Below are 20,163 nucleotides of genomic sequence, written 5' to 3'. Positions count from 1 at the left end.
AGTAAGCTACAAGAATATTAGCTCTCTATACTACAGGAATGATAACATATAGTAGGCTACAAGAATGATAGCTCTTTATATTACAGGAATGATAACATATAGTAGGATACAGGAATATTAGCTCTCTATACTACAGGAATGGTAACATATAGTAGGCTACAAGAATATTAGCTCTCTATACTACAGGAATGGTAACATATAGTAGGTTACAAGAATATTAGCTCTCTATACTACAGGAATGGTAACATATAGTAGGCTACAAGAATATTAGCTCTCTACACTACAGGAATGGTAACAGCAGGCTTCAGTATTCTGTAGGATTGACAAAAGTAGGCTACACGATTCTACAGGAATGTTAATAGTAGGCTGCAAGATTCTACAGGAATGTCAATAGCAGGCTACAAGATTCTACAGGAATGTTAATAGGAGACGACAAGATTATACGGGAATAGTAAAAGTAGGCTACAAGATTCTACAGGAATGTTAATTGTAGGCTGCAAGATTATACGGGAATAGTAACATATAGTAGGCTACACGATTCTACAGGAATGTTAATAGTAGGTTACAAGATTCTACAGGAATGTTAATTGTAGGCTGCAAGATTATACGGGAATGTTAATAGTAGGCTACAAGATTCTACAGGAATAATAATAGTAGGCTACAAGATTCTACAGGAATAATAATAGTAGGCTACAAGTTTGCATAGGAATGTTAATAGCAGGCTGCAAGATTATACGGGAATAGTAACAGTAGGCTACAAGATTCTACAGGAATGTTAATAGTAGGCTACAAGATTCTACAGGAATAATAATAGTAGGCTACAAGTTTGCATAGGAATGTTAATAGCAGGCTGCAAGATTATACGGGAATAGTAATAGTAGGCTACAAGATTCTACAGGAATAAAAATAGTAGGCTACAAGTTTGCATAGGAATGTTAATAGCAGGCTGCAAGATTATACGGGAATAGTAACAGTAGGCTGCAAGATTCTACAGGAATGTTAATAGTAGGCTACAAGATTCTACAGGAATAATAATAGTAGGCTACAAGTTTGCATAGGAATGTTAATAGCAGGCTGCAAGATTATACGGGAATAGTAACAGTAGGCTACAAGATTCTACAGGAATGTTAATAGTAGCCTACAAAATTCTACAGGAATGTTAATAGCAGGCTACAAGATTCTACAGGATTGATAACAGTAGGCTAACAGATTCTACAGGACTGATTTAAGAGGCTAGAAGATTGTACGGAAACACAACTCTACAAGAAGGATTACAGAGAGCTGGACGACAGCAAGAATATTTGTTTTAGCATACGGTATTCTGTGAGAGAGATAGCTTCTCATTCTTTGCCATGACGACCAGACAGGTCGCTTCGCCAGACGGGCAAGGCAATACCACATGTTAGGAGTACAGGGTTCCGTGGGGATTACGATTGGGGTGATAACGGCAATAAAGTTAATGGTACAGTAATTATACAAAAGCTGATTGGTTCCTGCTGGTTACGACGAAGAGTGTAACAGTAAAGATGTGAGAATTTCTAGGATACTTTAGACACGGGAGTCTTGGAGGTTTCATTATTATTACCCGAGTGTGTTTTATTATCCTAAAGGTGGTAAAATAGGAATTTACATTGTATTTTTGTAAGTGTTTGGCGAAATCACTTTTATTTTTTGCCTGTCGTTTCCAAGATTTAGTATATGTACTGCGTTAGCTTTATTCGGCTTTAGTCCTGCCCATGTCGTCATCCATGACGATGAAGACTTTACAGCGTCATGTCTAATGGTGACTATCTTGTATTGTCAGCGGGTTAACCCGCTACCTGTATAATACCCCTGCACCAATGGCGTTTGATTGTGTATCTATTACTTTAACGCCGCAGTCAGCAATATTCCAGCTGTATGGCGGCGGTCTGTAAGTAATCGAGTCTGGACCAGACAATCCAGTGATCAACAGCATGGGCATCGATCTGCGTAATTGGGAACCGATGACATGTGTCAACCAAGTCAGCGCGTCTGACCACCCGATCCCGTTGGTCCACTCCACGAAAGGATGGGTTACTGAAGATCAATTCTAACCTGGATCTTCACGGGTTAGAAGATAAGAGCAGTTAGACACAATTTAAGCTGATAATTGAATTGGGGGGAAAAAACAAACAAAGCCGTCAACTCAACCATTCCCAATTGTTTACTTCAGAGCGTAACACAGCATGACGAAACAGATCTTTAATGTCCTCAAAGTTGTATATACGTAGCTCATTACAACACAAAGCTCATACTCAAAAACTATACGTCACATACGATGAATGATATATTTGTAAAACAAATAGTTCCATTTTGACACAACCTTGATGTTGCCATTTTCATTTTCCTTTGAAGTAACTCCTTATTGAAACACATTTCAACTCTCTGGACTGATTTGTACAATTTATATTGGGATTTATAAAAAGACTTATTTCAAGCATAAAAAGTTTAATTGTGATATAAACAAAAATATACAAAAGGAACATATCATGTTTTTCACATCCACCTATCTTTAAGCGGGCTGTCCACAACGACTAAGTAAATGACGCATGCTTTTCGGGTTTGAAACGTGTCTTCAACACACGATAACACACAGACAATGCATCTAATACGATAAAAGTTTTTAGGTGCACACGCTTGATGGAACAATGTGACACTTCACATATGAGGGGTTGAAACTTCCGGATTAAGTGAGTGAGATAACTTTTACGCCGCTTTTAACAATATTCCGTCAATGTCACAGCGGCGCCACCAGAAATGGACTGCACACATTGTACCCATGTGGGGAATCGAACCGGATCTTCCGCATGCCGAGCGAATGCTTTAACCATTAGGCTACCCCACCGTCCCTCCGGATTAAGACGTGCTTGAGGTCGTGTCACTACTTACACTGTCTCACATAGAGAACCCGGCCTCCACTGCCCCGAATCCGGAATCGCTTTGGGACCTCATAGTAACCCCGAAGATGCAGCGAACATTCACGACCGGTCCAGCCAATAGCTTTACAACCGATCCTTATACACTCCTTCTTACAATCCTCAAAACTAGATGTCTTAGCTACGCTATTGTCATCTATAACGAGGCCGTAGACGCCGTCAAAGCCAGGACCGGAACGACTGCATGCTGAAAACAAAGTTAGAAACTAAACTGATAAATCAACTCGTTTTAGCAAAGAAGGACGAGATGTACAGTGTATAAGGAAGTGTTAGAGTGAGTGAGTATGATTTTACGCAGCTTTTAGGTATATTCAAGCAGTATCACGGCGGAGGACACCAGACATGGGACTCAAACATCGTACCCATGCGGGGAATCGAACCTGTGTCACTCACTCACCCACTCACTTTAAACAATCGAGTCCAGACCTGACAATCTCGTGATTGATGCCATGAGTTTCGATTACTAAGGATGTGTTTATTAATCACTATCAACTAATGAGGCTACCGGCTTTAGTTGTAGAGGTTGCAGCACAAACTGAAGGTACCTACTTCTGTTGCATACGTCGCCGGTGACGTTGTACCGGTACCCTTCCTTGCAGATACAATGTTCACCCTGGATACACTGCATGTCCCGGTCCCCGCAGTCTGACGTCAGCAAACACGGTGAGAAATATCCAACTGATCGGAAAGCAAGCGGAAGTGCCATCACATGGGTAGTATCATTTGTTAGTCCATGGAAAATTAGCAGCACGTTCCTACATGACATAAATATTGCCTTCCTATCTGACACACATGAATATCCTCAATACCTGAAAACACACACACACACACACACACACACACACACACACACACACACACACACACACACACACACACACACACACACACACACACACACACACACACACACACACAGAGAGAGACAGACACACACAGACACACATCCCAGTTCCTGACACACGAATATATCCTTTATGTTCAGTTAAAAAATATACTAAGTTCTCAGTTGCGTAGATTGATGCTACTAATGCTGTTGATCACTGGATTGTCTGGTCCAGGGCCCTTATTCTCGAAGTTCGTAGCCCTAAGAATTCTTAACAGTGATCGTAGTCAATGTGTTAAGAATGGGCTTAGAAGTTCGTAAGGCTACGAACGTTTCGAGAATACCTAGCCAGACTCGTTTATTTACAGACCGAAGTCATGTAGCTGGAATATTGCTGAGCGAGGCGTATAACTAAACTCACTCACTTACTCACTCACACACTCATATATATCCTCCCTATTTGACACACACATCTATAGAGAATACAACACGGGGTCTCATTACATACGAATTAAACGAAACGAGTGTCCTTCCTATGATATCTGGCCGAGCGAAAGCGAGACCGAGTGTGGTATTTTATTTATTACCCCCGTCTTACATGCATTAAATTGACAAAAACAGCGAATTTTTGTTATTGTTATGGTTTCAAAGCGAAACCGGTTTCATAAAGAGGTTGCGGAAGAATTTTGTTCTGTAGTTCACTTTTGCATGACGTCACACTGTATTGACGTCATTACGCCATTCTCGTCTGCTCCCTTGGTAACTGACGTGTCGATGCATGTCAGTTGTCATCGTCTCGTACAGCCTCCTACAGTAAACTACTCCGTAGCACCCCGTTTCTTGGTTTGCAGTTGCTTCAGTCGGCTAACATCATTGGTGGAAATATTACGTTTATGCTTTTCGACGGATGTAATGTCTCAGTTCGACTTTCAATTAAATTCAATTCCCCACCTGGAACACACACTTACGCCCTCCCACACCTGGCACACACACATACGCCCTCCCCACCTGGCACACACACATACGCCCTCCACACCTGGCACACACACATTACGCCCTCCACACCTGGGACACACACATACCCCTCCACACCTGGCACACACACTCCTCCATGCCGCTCCCACACCTGGCACACACACACTTGGCAATAAATACACTTACGCCCTCCCCTGGTACACCTGGCACACACACACACACACACGCCCTACGGCACCTCCCCTCCACACCTGACACATACTTAACCTGACACACACACCTACGCCTCCCCACCTGACACACACACTTTACGTCCTCCACACCTTAGACACCACACCTGGCACACTGATACACACCCTCTCTCCACCTGACACACACACACTTACGCCCTCCCCACCTGACACACACACTTACGCCCTCCCACCTGACACACACACACTTGCGTCCTCCCCACCTGACACACACACACACACACACACACACACACATCCTCTCCACACACACACACACACATACACATTATCCTCTCCTGTCAATGCTGGAGACACACACACACACACACACACACACACACATCCTCCCCACCTGACACACACACACACACATCCTCCCCACCTGACACACACACACACTTGACACACACACACACACCTCCTCCCACCTGGACACACACTGACACACACACACACACCCCACCTGGACACACACACACACACACACACACACACAACTTCCCACCTGACACACACATCCTCCAACCTGACACACACACACACACACACACACACACACACATCCTCCCCACCTGACACACACACACACATATATCTCACCTGGCACCACACCTGGCACACACACTCCCTCCCACACACACATACGTCCTCTACATCCACACACACATCCCTACCTGACACACACACATCCACACACACACACTCACACCTGACACACACACACACACACATCCTCCCCACCTGACACACACACACACACACACACATACTCCCCACCTGACACACACACACTCCTCCCACCTGGCACACACACACACACACCCTCACACACCTGGACACACACACACACACACACACACATCACACACATCCTCCAACACTGACACACACACACATCCTCCCCACCTGACACACACACACACACACACACACACACACACACCTCCCACCTGACACACACACACACACACACACACACACACACATCCCAATTCTCCACCACATCTACACCACCTGACACACACACACACCCTCCCACCTGACACACACACACACACCACCCTGGACCTGACACCACACACACACACACACACACACACACACCACACACACCTACACACACACACACACACACACACACACACACACACACACACACACACACACACACACACACACACACATCCTCCCTACCTGACACACACACTTATACATCATCCAAACCTGAAACAAACACATATATCCTCCCTACCTGACACACACGTATATCCTCCCGACGTCTTCGGCTGGCAATATTCCAGCTTCCCACAGTGATGGTCTGCGCATGCTCCAGCCATTTTCTAAAAGAAATGAGTTAGTTTATGTTCAGTTAAAACATAACCTGTCAGGTATGTGACAATATATGTATTAAAGCTCCCCATTCAATTTGTGAGGTACAACACTGCTGTCCAAAACATGCAAGTATACTTACACTCGGTAGGATTTGCCTTGGGAAGGCTATGTCAGCACAGGCACTCCATATCTTGGGCGAGGGATTGCGAGGGACATGTTCAAAAATGCGGCACAGTTTCGATTTTGTGGCATATTTGCATCCCTTTCGGAGAAAGCATTGGGCTAGGCACGCCATTGGGCTATATCTGGAACTGACTGGTACTCGTTTTGGACGCGAAAGTCTTTGTGATACACACTGATAGTAGCATAACAGGCCAACACACGTGATAGCGATTCTGAGGTTGACGAATCTTGAAACACTGAAGCCCACTGGATGTTTGGTCTCATTACGGACGTACATGGTGATGGAAGCGATTCTCAGGGCAAGTGAATGGTGAAACCTGTGAATGTGGTAATATGATTCTGTACTTTAATCTTGGTGGAAGCTATCTAAGACATAAAGTGTTACTTGATGTTCGTGGAACAGATGAAACCGACCGTATGAATGAAGACTTAGAACTGGTAGTCCGAGAAACTGAGCGTCCAGTAGACGTACTCTGGTACTGACGGTAGCGGTCGTGAAGTAGATTACGCGGCAGTTGACCCTCACGATGAAGCTCGTCGTGAGACTGAAGGCACCTATGACTCCGCCACACACGACTGTGTCTTCGGTCTCACATCGCTACAGAAGATATGACAGTCAACATACATCGTTCACATCGAAACTGATTCAGCCTTCTGGGTACTGACATTAGTAGTGTAGTCATGGATACAAACATGCCATAGTGTCCTCGACCAGGGCGTTTTGCTTGAACGTTCGAAACAAGATGGTGATGACGTCAGTGTATTCTGACCCTTGAAGGCAGTTCTATGTGTTCACGTAGAATGGCGTTATCTGTGATCGTCATATAAATGATGGAGAAGACTCTTCTGTATTGATTGTAACGAGATTCCACATGGGGACCAGGGAAGAATGTTGGGCGAAACCAACTTTTTAATAGGTAAACATTTATTCTCATCTGCTTATTGGTGTTTTTATACAACTATCCTGATAGGTCGAGAATCTATCCACATACATCCATATATCTATCCTCATGCGTCCATACACCTATCCTCATGCGTCCATACGTCTATCCTCATGCGTCCATACACCTATCCTCATGCGTCCATACGTCTATCCTCATGCGTCCATACGTCTATCCTCATGCGTCCATACACCTATCCTCATGCGTCCATACACCTATCCTCATGCGTCCATACACCTATCCTCATGCGTCCATACGTCTATCCTCATGCGTCCATACACCTATCCTCATGCGTCCATACGTCTATCCTCATGCGTCCATACACCTATCCTCATGCGTCCATACGTCTATCCTCATGCGTCCATACACCTATCCTCATGCGTCCATACGTCTATCCTCATGCGTCCATACACCTATCCTCATGCGTCCATACACCTATCCTCATGCGTCCATACGTCTATCCTCATGCGTCCATACACCTATCCTCATGCGTCCATACACCTATCCTCATGCGTCCATACACCTATCCTCATGTGTCCATACACCTATCCTCATGCGTCCATACACCTATCCTCATGCGTCCATACACCTATCCTCATGCGTCCATACGTCTATCCTCATGCGTCCATACACCTATCCTCATGCGTCCATACACCTATCCTCATGCGTCCATACATCTATCCTCATGCGTCCATACACCTATCCTCATGCGTCCATACACCTATCCTCATGCGTCCATACACCTATCCTCATGCGTCCATACACCTATCCTCATGCGTCCATACGTCTATCCTCATGCGTCCATACACCTATCCTCATGTGTCCATACACCTATCCTCATGTGTCCATACACCTATCCTCATGTGTCCATACACCTATCCTCATGCGTCCATACACCTATCCTCATGTGTCCATACATCTATCCTCCTGCGTCCATACGTCTATCCTCATGTGTCTATGCATCTAGTCCTCATTCTTCATCTATCCTCATGTGTCCCTGACAACCCTGTGCACTTTAAAGAACCCACGAATCCGTTGGTATATGACCAGATGGTGGCCACGTGAATACGTGCAAACACCTAGTTGCGGGTACAGCAACGTGCAGCGAACTTGGACAAAGTACTGTGACTATGTGTCCCAGTCCACCCAGCTGTGAATGGGTACCTCGTTAGGATGAGAAAGCCACAATAACTCGGTGCGCCTAGTGGCTGCAACAGTTGTATACTCCCCAATGAGTTGAGATTGCTAATACGATGTGCCGTTGAGATTGACATCCAAATACCATCGCCTTGAGCGTGTGGATATGTGCGCTATATAAATATCCTATAATAATAAAAATAAAATAAAATAACATCTATCCACTGTCCATACATCTGGAGAGTGCCACAGGACCATATGGGGTGCCACAGCGGCCGTTCATCGCAGACTGCTCTCGTTAAGAGGCCGAGTGCCAGAACTGTGGTTGATCCTTATCATGTAGAGTTGCTTGAACTTGCTTCCCTTGCGGGACGTTTCGTTTCCAATGACCCACACCGATGCTGAGCACTATGTACACCCATGGCCGTTCTTCTGTGTTATCCGAGGTAATACTGAATACTGTATATACCGAATCGTTGGGTCACGGACAAATGAGTGAACGATCAACAAGAGCGCCCTATAGACGTTCAGCTTCAAATGTGTGAGAGTGTGAGTGTGAGTGTGAGTGTGTGTGTGTGAGAGTGAGAGAGTGAGAGAGTGAGTGAGAGAGAGAGAGAGAGAGAGAGAGAGAGAGAGAGAGAGAGAGAGAAAGAGAAAGAGAAAGAGAAAGAGTACATTTCAACGACACATTTATTTGCATAACACTTTATTGATCAATTACATCATAATCAGTATCTTTTACTTAAATCATGTAATGTATGTCTGTGCGTTTGTTGTCTTGTGTGTGTGTTGTCTTTTGTGGGGTTTTTCTTTGTGTGTCTGTGTGTGTTTGTGCGTGCGTGCGTGCTCGAGAACATTCCAAAGACACAAGCATATTTGCAGAGCATTTTATTGATCAAATACATCATAATCAGCATCTTTCACAGATCACATTCACAGAACCGACCACTCAGTCACATCCTTCGAGGGAACCATTATCGTCACATCCGGAGTAAATGGTATAACCTCAATACAAAAGGTTCCTGGAGTTTCACACACACTCATATTTCATAATTTATTTTTTACTTATATAAAAATGCTTGTAATAAAGGCTATTTCTGGCAAGCTTGTGTTGAAAGCGCGTTGGGTTCGAAATGCTGAAGTGTCGAAATGTTGAAGTGTCGAAGTGTCGCAACTAGGTCAGCACGATATCAGAGCGGCACATGGACACGGTGAACTGTGAAGAAAGAGAACATATAATCTAGTGGATTATACAGCCAGGCGTATGTACATATACACTGTCTAGTGAATGATGTATCTTTCATTGTATATTAGTGTGTTTATGTGTTTCAGGGTGGCAACTGTAGTTACTGGTCCTATCCCCGTACTCTCCCTCCTCTAACTACTACTGCTACTACTGCTGCCACTACCACTTCTGTTACTACTGCTGCTGCTGTTACTACTACTACTGCAGCTGCCGTTACTACTACTACTACTACTACTACTACTACTACTACTACTACTACTACTACTACTGCTGCTGCTACTACTACTACTACTACCACCACCACCACCACCACCACTACTACTACTGCTGCTGCTGCTGCTACTAATACTACCACCACTACTACTACTACTACTACTACTACCAATACTACTACTACTACTACAACTACTACAACTACTACTACTACTACCACCACTACTACTACTACCAATACTACTACTGCTACTACTACTACTACTACTACCACTACTACTACTACTACAACTACTAATACTACCACCACCACTACTGCTACTACTACTGCTGCTGCTACTACTACTACTACTACTACTACTACTACTACTACTACCACCACTACTACTACTACTACTACTACTACCTACTACTACTACTACTACTAATACTACTACTACTGCTGCTACTTCTACTACCACTACGTCTCGTACTGCGCCTCCGTGGTGTAGTGGTTAGAGCGTCCGCCCGGAGAGTGGAAGGTCGCGGGTTCGATCCCCGACCGCGTCATACCAAAAGACGTTAAAATATGGTACTTGTTGGTCCCTGCCTGGTGCTCGGCATTAATGGGTACAACAAGGACTGGTCGGCTCGGGGTCAGTATAATGTGTCTGAGTGGGGCATTCATGCTTCACTGCGGTATGGTATCTCTGTGGGCTAGCACTATATAACCAGCTTCAGTCTGGGCTAGTACAAGCAGCCGCACATACATCATCATCATCATCATCATCATCATCATCATAATAATAATAATGTGTCCATTTATATAGCGCCAAACTCCACACTAGATATGCTGATAGCGCTAACAATCAAGGCACAGCACATTATTACCCCGGATAACCCAAGCTGCCTGTTAGGCGCTAGAAGGTTATAGTCATATGACTTTTTCAACCGGGTACCCATTTTCCTGCTGGGTGAACAGAGACAATTTTGAACAAACTCACTTGCCTAAGGTGAGACCACATGTGTCACTTGTGCTTCGTTGTGGGGCAGGACTCAAGTCCTAGAAACTCTCAGGAGTCAAACTGCCAAACATGGTCACCCATCCAAGGACTCTCCGAGCTCGACGCTGCTTAACTTCACCGATTTGTGACCTGAGCTTTGAGCACAGGACCACACGCATGCACGTCGTCATATGAGCGAAATATTCTCAAGCACGACATTAAACCCAATTTCACCTCACCTCACCTCACCTCACTGCTGCTGCTGCTACTACTACTACTACTACTACTACTACTACTACTACTACTACTACTACTACTACTACTACTACTACTACAACGTCTCCTACTTCACTACTACAACAACAACTACAAATGGGTACTATTTTTTACGCTTCTATTCCTATCATCGACTGTTTTGTGAAGATATTTTTATGTCTGTCAAACGGAGGGTCAAGGGGTCTACCTACTCATCAATTGTATGTCGGAATGGAAAAAGCGAGATCAAACCACAATTATCAAAAATATATAAAGAATCTCACCCGAGTGTCTTTTGATATCAAATATATCACTACAAGTTGATAAAGTTACAAATAACCGAGGATATTGTTTATTTTTATCAACGAGTGTTGATATATTTGATATCAGAAGACACGAGGGTGAGATTCTATTTATCACTAAAATCACTCTTCATTAGTTTTCAGTGAAAAATGTACATCTTTGAACACGGTACTGCCATTAGACTTGCACTCTCCTAGGAGATGTCATTTGATCAACTCAGAAAACACGTTCTCCAGCTATTCTATTTGTGGTGTCTGTTACCAATGCATAAGTGAGTATGCGCCGCTTTTAGCAATAATCCAGCAATATCACCAGAAATGCGGGTCGCGGTGGGCGAGCTGGCTAAGGCGCCAGGCTTATGATCCAGCGAGATTGAGGAGCCGGGATCGAGCCCACCTGTGACCTGTGAAAACCTTAGAGTCAACTTTGTGTGAAGACTCTTTCAGTGTTGTCACAACCCCCAGTGTACAGTACACAGCCCTGCGCAATTAAAAGAATCCACGAATCCGTTGGTATATGACCAGATGGTGGCCACATGAATACGTACAAACACCTAGTTGCGGGTACAGCAACGTGCAGTAAACTTGGACAAAGTACTGTGACTATGTGTCCCAGTCCACCCAGCTGTGAATGGGTACCTCGTTAGGATGAGAAAGCAACAATAACTCGGTGCGCCTAGTGGCAGCAAGAGTTGTATACTCCCCAGAGGGTTGAGATTGATAATACGATGTGCCGCTGAGATTGACATCCAATGATCGAGGGAAAAATTACCAGCGCCTTGAGCATTATTATTATTATTATAGTATATTTATATAGCGCACATATCCACGCAACTGGTGCATGCTCAAGGCGCTGGTATTTTTTTTTCAAACTAGCACTAGTTGCGTGGATATGTGCGCTATATAAATATCCAATAATAATAATAAATAATAATAATAAATGGGCTTCACACAGTAAACACATGTGGAGAATGGAACCCGGGTCTTTGGTATGACGAGCGAATGCTTTAAAGATTAGGCTACCCTACAACTCCCCCCAATATACGACTTGCCATGCTGGTTTCAATGAGATGGTATATGAAGTAGTAACGCCTCCAGTAAGCCCCAGCTTGTTGGCGACGTACAGTGATTTTATGGCGTAGTATCAACCAGGATGGTTTGTGAAGCGGCCCTAAAAGTTAATGTGTGGAATAAGAAATTGTTTGAGAGCTTTACGAAAAGAGTGAGCGAGTTGGGTTTACGCCGCTTTTGCAACATTCTAGCAATATCACGTTTGGGGGGGCAGCTGAAATATCACGGCGGAAGACACCAGAAATGGACTTCACACATTGTCCCCATGTGGGGAATCGAACCCGGGCCTTCGGCGTGACGAGCGATCGCTTTAAGCACCAGGCTACCCCACCGCCCCTTGCGTGAAAGAAACAAGCTGCCGACTGTATCCTCACCTCGTCTAGTTCACCTGTAAAGTCATCATAGCCTGTCCCCCGTCCCACCTGCATGGCGCACTGACTCCTGGCAATGTCACCTGGACCAAAAAACAAAGTGATCATTAGATAATTACAATGTTTCTTATCATCACGGAGTTTTACCACAGTCATTATATTCTGCACTGCATTTTAATTACTTTGTAGCAGTATGTATGTTCTGATAAATCTACTTAATCATATAATACAATTATTGATTGGAAAACATTTATTATATTTTTAATTCTTATTTTCTTTCATTTTTGTTTCACACTGAATGCTTCAGATTTACTGGGTTGCTTCTTTTTCAGTAAGGAAATCGACATATAAGAAACATTGGTGGTTTGTCTGTGATTGAAATAGTTTACCTGGACAGGAAATGGTTCTCGTCTTGGCACCAACTGTGGCTGTCATGTTACCCCCGTCAACGGTCAGACTGCAGGCAGTCATTGACCGGCCCCTGGGACCCGCGACAAACTGGAAGAGGACAATACCATTCCATCACAATCAAAGAACAATTTTACATTTAGATTTTAACGCCGCCTTGAACAATAGTAGAATGCTAAAATCGGCGTAAAACAAAACCTACTACAATGTAAGAACGCAGTGTACTTACTTGGTATGGCAGCGTGATGTTACATTTTTGGGTATATTTGTTCAATACAATGAACTGAACCGTCGACGATGTCTGTGTGATGTAGATGCTCCCCTGTCGACCACAGTCTGCGTTGCTGACGATAGCCTGTGCTCTTTTGCTCTGTCCACCCCTCCGAAGTAAGAAGGATATTACAAGGGTGCTGCCGAAGTCAACGTTGGAGAAACGCAGAATTCGGAGGCCGGAGTCGCGAGTGAAGACGGCAACGCCGTCGGTGATGTTGACGCCCTCGTTCTGTATGTGGATGTGGTTTCCGGAGTGGTCTTCGAGGTCATTGTCGCAAGGGAGGTACACTTCCGGTTGGCACACCGGATTAGCTGTAATGCAATACCATAATATACTAGTGTTTGTCCTGTATTCGGGTTTGAAATGATAATGTCATACCTTAATTTGCATTCGTTGACTTAACAGGTTTACTGGTAATTTAAAGCATTTTGACGTCATACTGGTTGGTTTCGACAAGTCGACAACTTAATAAACACAAACTATAGTGGACTTGAACACGTGATCATGTTCAACTAGTTACTGTGAGTTGTTGCCTGGAGTGATTTTAATATTTGTAGAAAATAGTTTTCTCAGATTGACTCACCTGGCACAGGTGTAGTTGGGACAACAGGTGCTACAGTGACTTTGGCCAGTACACAATCACACGGAAGACGGAACTCGGTTCCCGGAGGACAGAGTCTGTTCACCCAACCGTGACCACTCACCAACTCGTCGTAACGAGCCTTGTTTCCGGCGACCTCCCTACACTTGGAAGTAGGTGGTGGTGCTGCTGCTGTTGTTGTTGTTGTCGTTGTTGTTGTAGTCTCTGTAACGTGAAAGACTACATCAGAGTGGCTTCCTCACCGACACGCTGTTCATCATTATAGTCTGAACGTGGCACACCCTGAGACAATCCATATCATTATGTAACCTCAGGCCAAACTCACCCAGCCAGAAAGAGGGAAGGCGAAAACTATAAACCAAAAGAAATATTTTCCACGGACTGAGTATCATTTCTCCGGAAGCGAATCTTCAGAAATATAGCTGAAGAAAGACCACACTGAGTGAGTGAGTGTGTTTAGTTTGATGCCGCTTTTAGAAAAGCTACTCAGTCTGGGGAAACTCTTTTGTTTTATATATCTCTCTTTCGGGTTGGGTGGGGGACTGTGAGGTAGCCTAGTGGTTTAAGCGTTCGCTCGTCACGCCGAAGACAAGGATTCGATTCCCCACGTGGGTACAATGTGTGAAGCTGGGATAGTGCTAAAAGCATAGTCACTCGCCACTCGTCTACCACCGCTTATAACACTTATTTTAAAATATTGAAATGTTGATAGATGTCAAAATGAGTAACATCCATATGTATTGTAAATAATAATAATAATAATAATAATAATAGTGCATTTATATAGCGCTATTTCCAAACATAAGGATGCTCAAAGCGCACAAACATGGTTTGATATTAAGAGTCAGGGAAAGCTTGGCGGAAGAGGAAAGTTTCTAGTAAGGATTTAAAGGATGACAACGTTTGAGAGTCTTTGAGTTCTTGGGGCAGATTATTCCACTCAGTTGCTGCGGCATATGCAAATGATCTGTGACCGTAGCGGAGAGTGTTTGTATTTGGGACAACAAGGAGAGACTTGGTCTGGGATCTGAGAGTTCGAGCAGGCTGGTATGTCTGAAGAAGGTTGCAGAGATAGACTGATGCTGATCCGGAGATACATTGGAAGGTCAGGGACAGGAGCTTGAACTTGATACGGAAATGAACAGGAAGCCAATGAAGAGATTTGAGTAAACGAGTGGTGTGTGCCTGTCTGGGGGGTAAGGGATGCAATTCTTGCGGCTGTGTTTTGAACATGCTGAAATCTGTTGATCAGAGATTTGGGAGCGTTAATCAAGAGGCAGTTACAGTAATCAAGACGTGAGATGACGAGAGAGATAATGAGGGTTATAGTAGCACTGGTGGTAAGGTGTTTTCTGATACAACTGATGTTCCTTAGGATGAAAAAGCAAGTTCTGGAGATATTGCTGACGTGGGCCTCCATAGTTAGTTGGGAGTCAAATGTGACTCCAAGGTTCCTGGCTGAGCTGGCAAGAGGAAATACTTACCAGGAACGGAAACATCCACGGTGTCACAACGACACATGGAACCAACTGTTGTAGGCGCTACAACAATGGTGTGGACATCAGGAATATCTGACTTGGGTGAGAATGGCTTTACGTCGAGGTATTTAGTATATTTCTTAAATTGTGTTTGCTACCTCAAATGGATTACGTTTCTCATTCACGATTACTGCCTATCGTAATTTTAAGAGGAGGTTGATTGTTTGTTTGTGTTTTGTTTAACGCCACACTCAGCAATATTCCAGCTATATGGTAGCGGTCAGTAAATAATCGAGTCTGGACTAGACAATCCAGTGATCAACATCATCACCATCAATTTACGCAATTGGGAAACGATGACATGTGTCAACCAAGTCAGCGAGCCTGACAACCCGATCCCGTTTGTCGCCTCTTACGACAAGCATGGGTTGCTGAAGATCAATATTCTAACCCGGATCTTCAAGTGTCCGTCCAACCCCCACCCCCACCCATCCCAAACAAGTTTGTATAGAAGAGGAAGTCCACATGACGACTCTCCCTTGCTTTAGGGTAAACTCTTGACAAATCGGACACCCCTGATCGTCATGAGATTCTTCAGCAAGGCATTGGTTCCTGAAAACCAATTCTAACCCAGATCTTCACGGGCCTAAGAAGAGGACAAGATTCGTGCACATATGGTAACAGGCATGTGAGATACTGAATAAACTGCAGGGACACCTTGGTGTAACTGCGCGGGTGGGTTTTGTAAGGGGTGGGTTTTGTAAGGGGTGGGTTTTGTAAGGGGAACGTAACTGAGTCAGGCCTCTGATGTTCCATATTCAGTAAAGTGGGGATCGTAACCGGGTCTAATCCACGGTAAGCGGATCCTGACACAGTTAAGGGGCGCAAGCACTTGAACATCAAATTACCTGGAAATGAGGAACCGCATGAAACGGAACTTGCAAGTTGACAGCTGAGGAGGGTCTGATCCCAGAGCGTTCCAGGGGAACAAGGCATGATGTAATAATTGTTCTCCAAACACTGTACGTATTTCGAACAGTCCAAGGGGTAAGGCATGTACCCGATACCGTTATTATAAACACAGCCATCACACAGGTCACCTGGAACTGAGGAACAAGCGCTACATTCAAAAAGGTGAGAATTTAATTGGCGTTGATTGATAATGGCCACACTTTTAACCCCTTACAAGACACACCGCTCACGAAAGTAATAAGTTCTTGCATGATCTGTTAATTTTAAACTATAGATGACTTTCACTTTGGGGATAAATGTTATGGTTAGATCGTCACAATATACTTTTGTAAAATCCCTGAAGTTAATGATCACGACTTTTGGTCAGGGATGTAATACTATCCTTAAACATTAAAGATACATGCTAGGTTGAATATAGAAAGACTGAATGTTGAATTACAAACAAGCGTGTGTTTGGATGTTGTTGTACTCCCCTGTTGGGAGTGCCAAGGTAGACCCGATATATTTCCACCATCAGCTGTGTCCAGCCTCGATGACACATAATCAGATGACACAGATGCTACCAACTATTCATAATTCACTCTCTCAACGGATGACTTCGAGCTGAATAGAACCTTACCTGGACAGCCAGCAGCGTCGCATGCCTCTGAAACCGTCTCTGTGTTCGAGCCTTGACAGTCCAGTCCACTGTTACTGGGAGGTGGGTTGGTGCAGGTCCTGGTCCTAGTGATGGTTCTTGATCCCCTTCCACAAGATACGGAACACGCAGTTGAAGTTTCCACCCATTCACTCCAGTTTCCGTTCACTGTAACAACATATTTTTCGCGTCATTGTCTAAAAGATAAACGTATGTTTATAATCCTTGATTAATGATGGTGTACGTCAATATTCATATGATTCAGTACATGTGTTTCGTCTTACATACATGGTGTCAAGCTGAATAGAACCTTACCTGGACATCCACCATCGTTGCATGCCTCTGAAACCGTCTCTGTGTTCGAGCCTTGACAATCCAGTCCACCGTTACTGGGAGATGGGTTGGTGCAGGTCCTGGTCCTAGTGATGGTTCTTGATCCCCTTCCACAAGATACGGAACACGCAGTTGAAGTTTCCACCCATTCACTCCAGTTTCCGTTCACTGTAACAACATATTTTTCGCGTCATTGTCTAAGAGATAAACGTATGTTTATAATCCTTGATTAATGATGGTGTACGTCAATATTCATATGATTCAGTACATGTGTTTCGTCTTACATACATGGTGTCAAGCTGAATAGAACCTTACCTGGACATCCACCATCGTTGCATGCCTCTGAAACCGTCTCTGTGTTCGAGCCTTGACAATCCAGTCCACCGTTACTGGGAGGTGGGTTGGTGCAGGTCCTGGTCCTAGTGATGGTTCTGATTATTCAGTCAGAAGAAGGGACGTACACAGGCAAGTCCCGCCGGCACGCGCGCATGCGCACATACGCACACGCACGCACGCACACACACACACACTCATACACAGAATTCCAAGTGTGATTTTATCAAAATATCATAAATTGTCAGTGTACTCGAGTAAGACATGTTCGTGATTGAGAAATAGTTCCCCTATATTTAAGCCGAATGTAAAATATCGAGACTGAGCCAGACGAACCAGTGGTTAATATCATGAACACCGCTCCAGCCAAAGGGGCAGGTAGCTAGTTCGGCCAGTCACATAATGCAACGGTTATTAAGGGCCTTTTTGGTAACGAGATTCTATTCAATCCAAGAAGTGACATTGTTCCGTTATCGCCCCAGCAAACACAACCAATAACGGTCACGCTATACCAAACCGCAACAATGAGACAACGCGACATTTCGGCCATTTGTCGCATGTCTGTTTGTCCCATTGTCGTGCTAAATAACATTGTTATTTCACCAAAGGGCGACAATGTGCGACGAGGTGAAACTATTTCGTGGTTTCGCCTTGTTTTCGCAACTAAAATATGTGAAAAAGAGGTTAAAATACGCCATCATGCCACATATGGTCAAATTGTCACGTTGTGGTAGAGAACCGGTTGGGTTAGTTGTCAACAGTTAAAGCTGTCAACAGGTGCTTATCTGTAGCTCATTTAACTACTTCCTCTTTGTACACCTGGACGAGCAATCCCACAAGACGTAATCGGAGAGTTTGTGACTGGACTTTTCTGAGAAGTGCCTTATCATGCGCTAAACACTTAGTAATGAGGTTGTGGGGTTGAATATATAATGAATGGGTTGTTTAGTATGTTCACTTGGCGGCTCCGATTTTCATTTTTGAACAAACAGATCATGACACAGAGTGAACAATAACATGGGTAAATCCTGCACAATCACATCCTCCTTTCACGCTCTGATGACCAACTACAACAGTGGCCGTCGATGTACGGTGTGTAGAGTTGTCGCCCTTAATTGCCAAGGGATGTGCTGATCGTATGTTCGAATTACAGGTTCTCTCTAATTATCTTTTTAAAAAAAAAATTTTCCATTATTATGGTACAATATCCATAACAGCAGTTTCGTGTTCTCCAATTTAAAATATTTTAAGTGAATAGTGTTGATGTGAAGACGGTGTGCAGAGTTGCTGCCCTTATTTGTCAAGGGATCTGTTGATCGAAGGGTCAAATTCCAGGTTCTCTCTAATTATGTTCATGTCGGCATTATAAATGTGTATGTGGTTTGTAAGACTCGTGAGATTGGACATTCTTTCCACATTTTATATTTTCGTGTGAAACAGATTGATGGTCAGTTAATGAATTTATATCAGGTATAATTAGTGGTAACACCACTTAGATTACCCGACAAGGGTTCCCATTTGGCATGTCTTGTGTCTGGAGTAAATACTCAACATTATAAACATCGATCAAAGGATTAACCAATAACACGCTGATTGATTAATTACTTTTATCTTGCACAGCAGATTTGTCAGAAAGTAGTGTTTATGTATGTAGATTTACTAATCTCCACTGAAAACACACTGTCGTGTCTGTGTCTGTGTAAAAAACAACGTCCTTCTTTCAAAGGATTAACCACCAATACATTGATTGATTGCTCATTAAATTATTAACTAAATTACTTTTTATTTAAAGAATGGCGGACATTATGCAATTAGTTGCCAGGTGTGCTATCTTGGGTGACCAATGAGACTATACACCAATGTGAAATACCTGAAACGATATATCACTTCTTCGTATATTAGACTGTTAAAAGACACATCACTTGGAACAGCTGCAGATGAATGGCATATCACTCGTTTTTGTGGATATTGATGGATACATTCCTCGAACAAGGTAATAGCCTGACATTGTTCCTATAACTTTAATCTGTTTTAATTTTAATATTTGCATTTTGTTTTTATTCATTTGTCGTAGCATTCAACAGAATCATTGTTTTGTAATG

The 20,163-nt window shown here is 43.7% G+C and overlaps 1 protein-coding gene across 1 annotated transcript; it reads right to left on the bottom strand.

Annotated features, from left to right (window-relative positions):
* Positions 1–9,596: 9,596 nt before the first annotated feature.
* LOC124268602 (protein PIF-like) lies at positions 9,597–18,164 on the bottom strand (the record flags this gene model as incomplete). Its single annotated transcript, XM_046703599.1, has 9 exons — positions 9,597–9,800; positions 13,029–13,108; positions 13,415–13,523; positions 13,663–14,018; positions 14,291–14,512; positions 15,793–15,849; positions 16,695–16,892; positions 17,711–17,896; positions 18,044–18,164. Coding segments are annotated over 9 exons (1,371 nt in total), but the record flags the coding sequence as incomplete, so codon positions are not given.
* Positions 18,165–20,163: the final 1,999 nt, after the last annotated feature.

This window comes from Haliotis rubra, unplaced genomic scaffold (genome assembly GCF_003918875.1).
Source record: "Haliotis rubra isolate DU_JTF1 unplaced genomic scaffold, ASM391887v1 Scf1394, whole genome shotgun sequence".
NCBI lineage: Eukaryota > Metazoa > Mollusca > Gastropoda > Lepetellida > Haliotidae > Haliotis > Haliotis rubra.
This window is presented reverse-complemented; position numbering and strand designations above follow the sequence as displayed.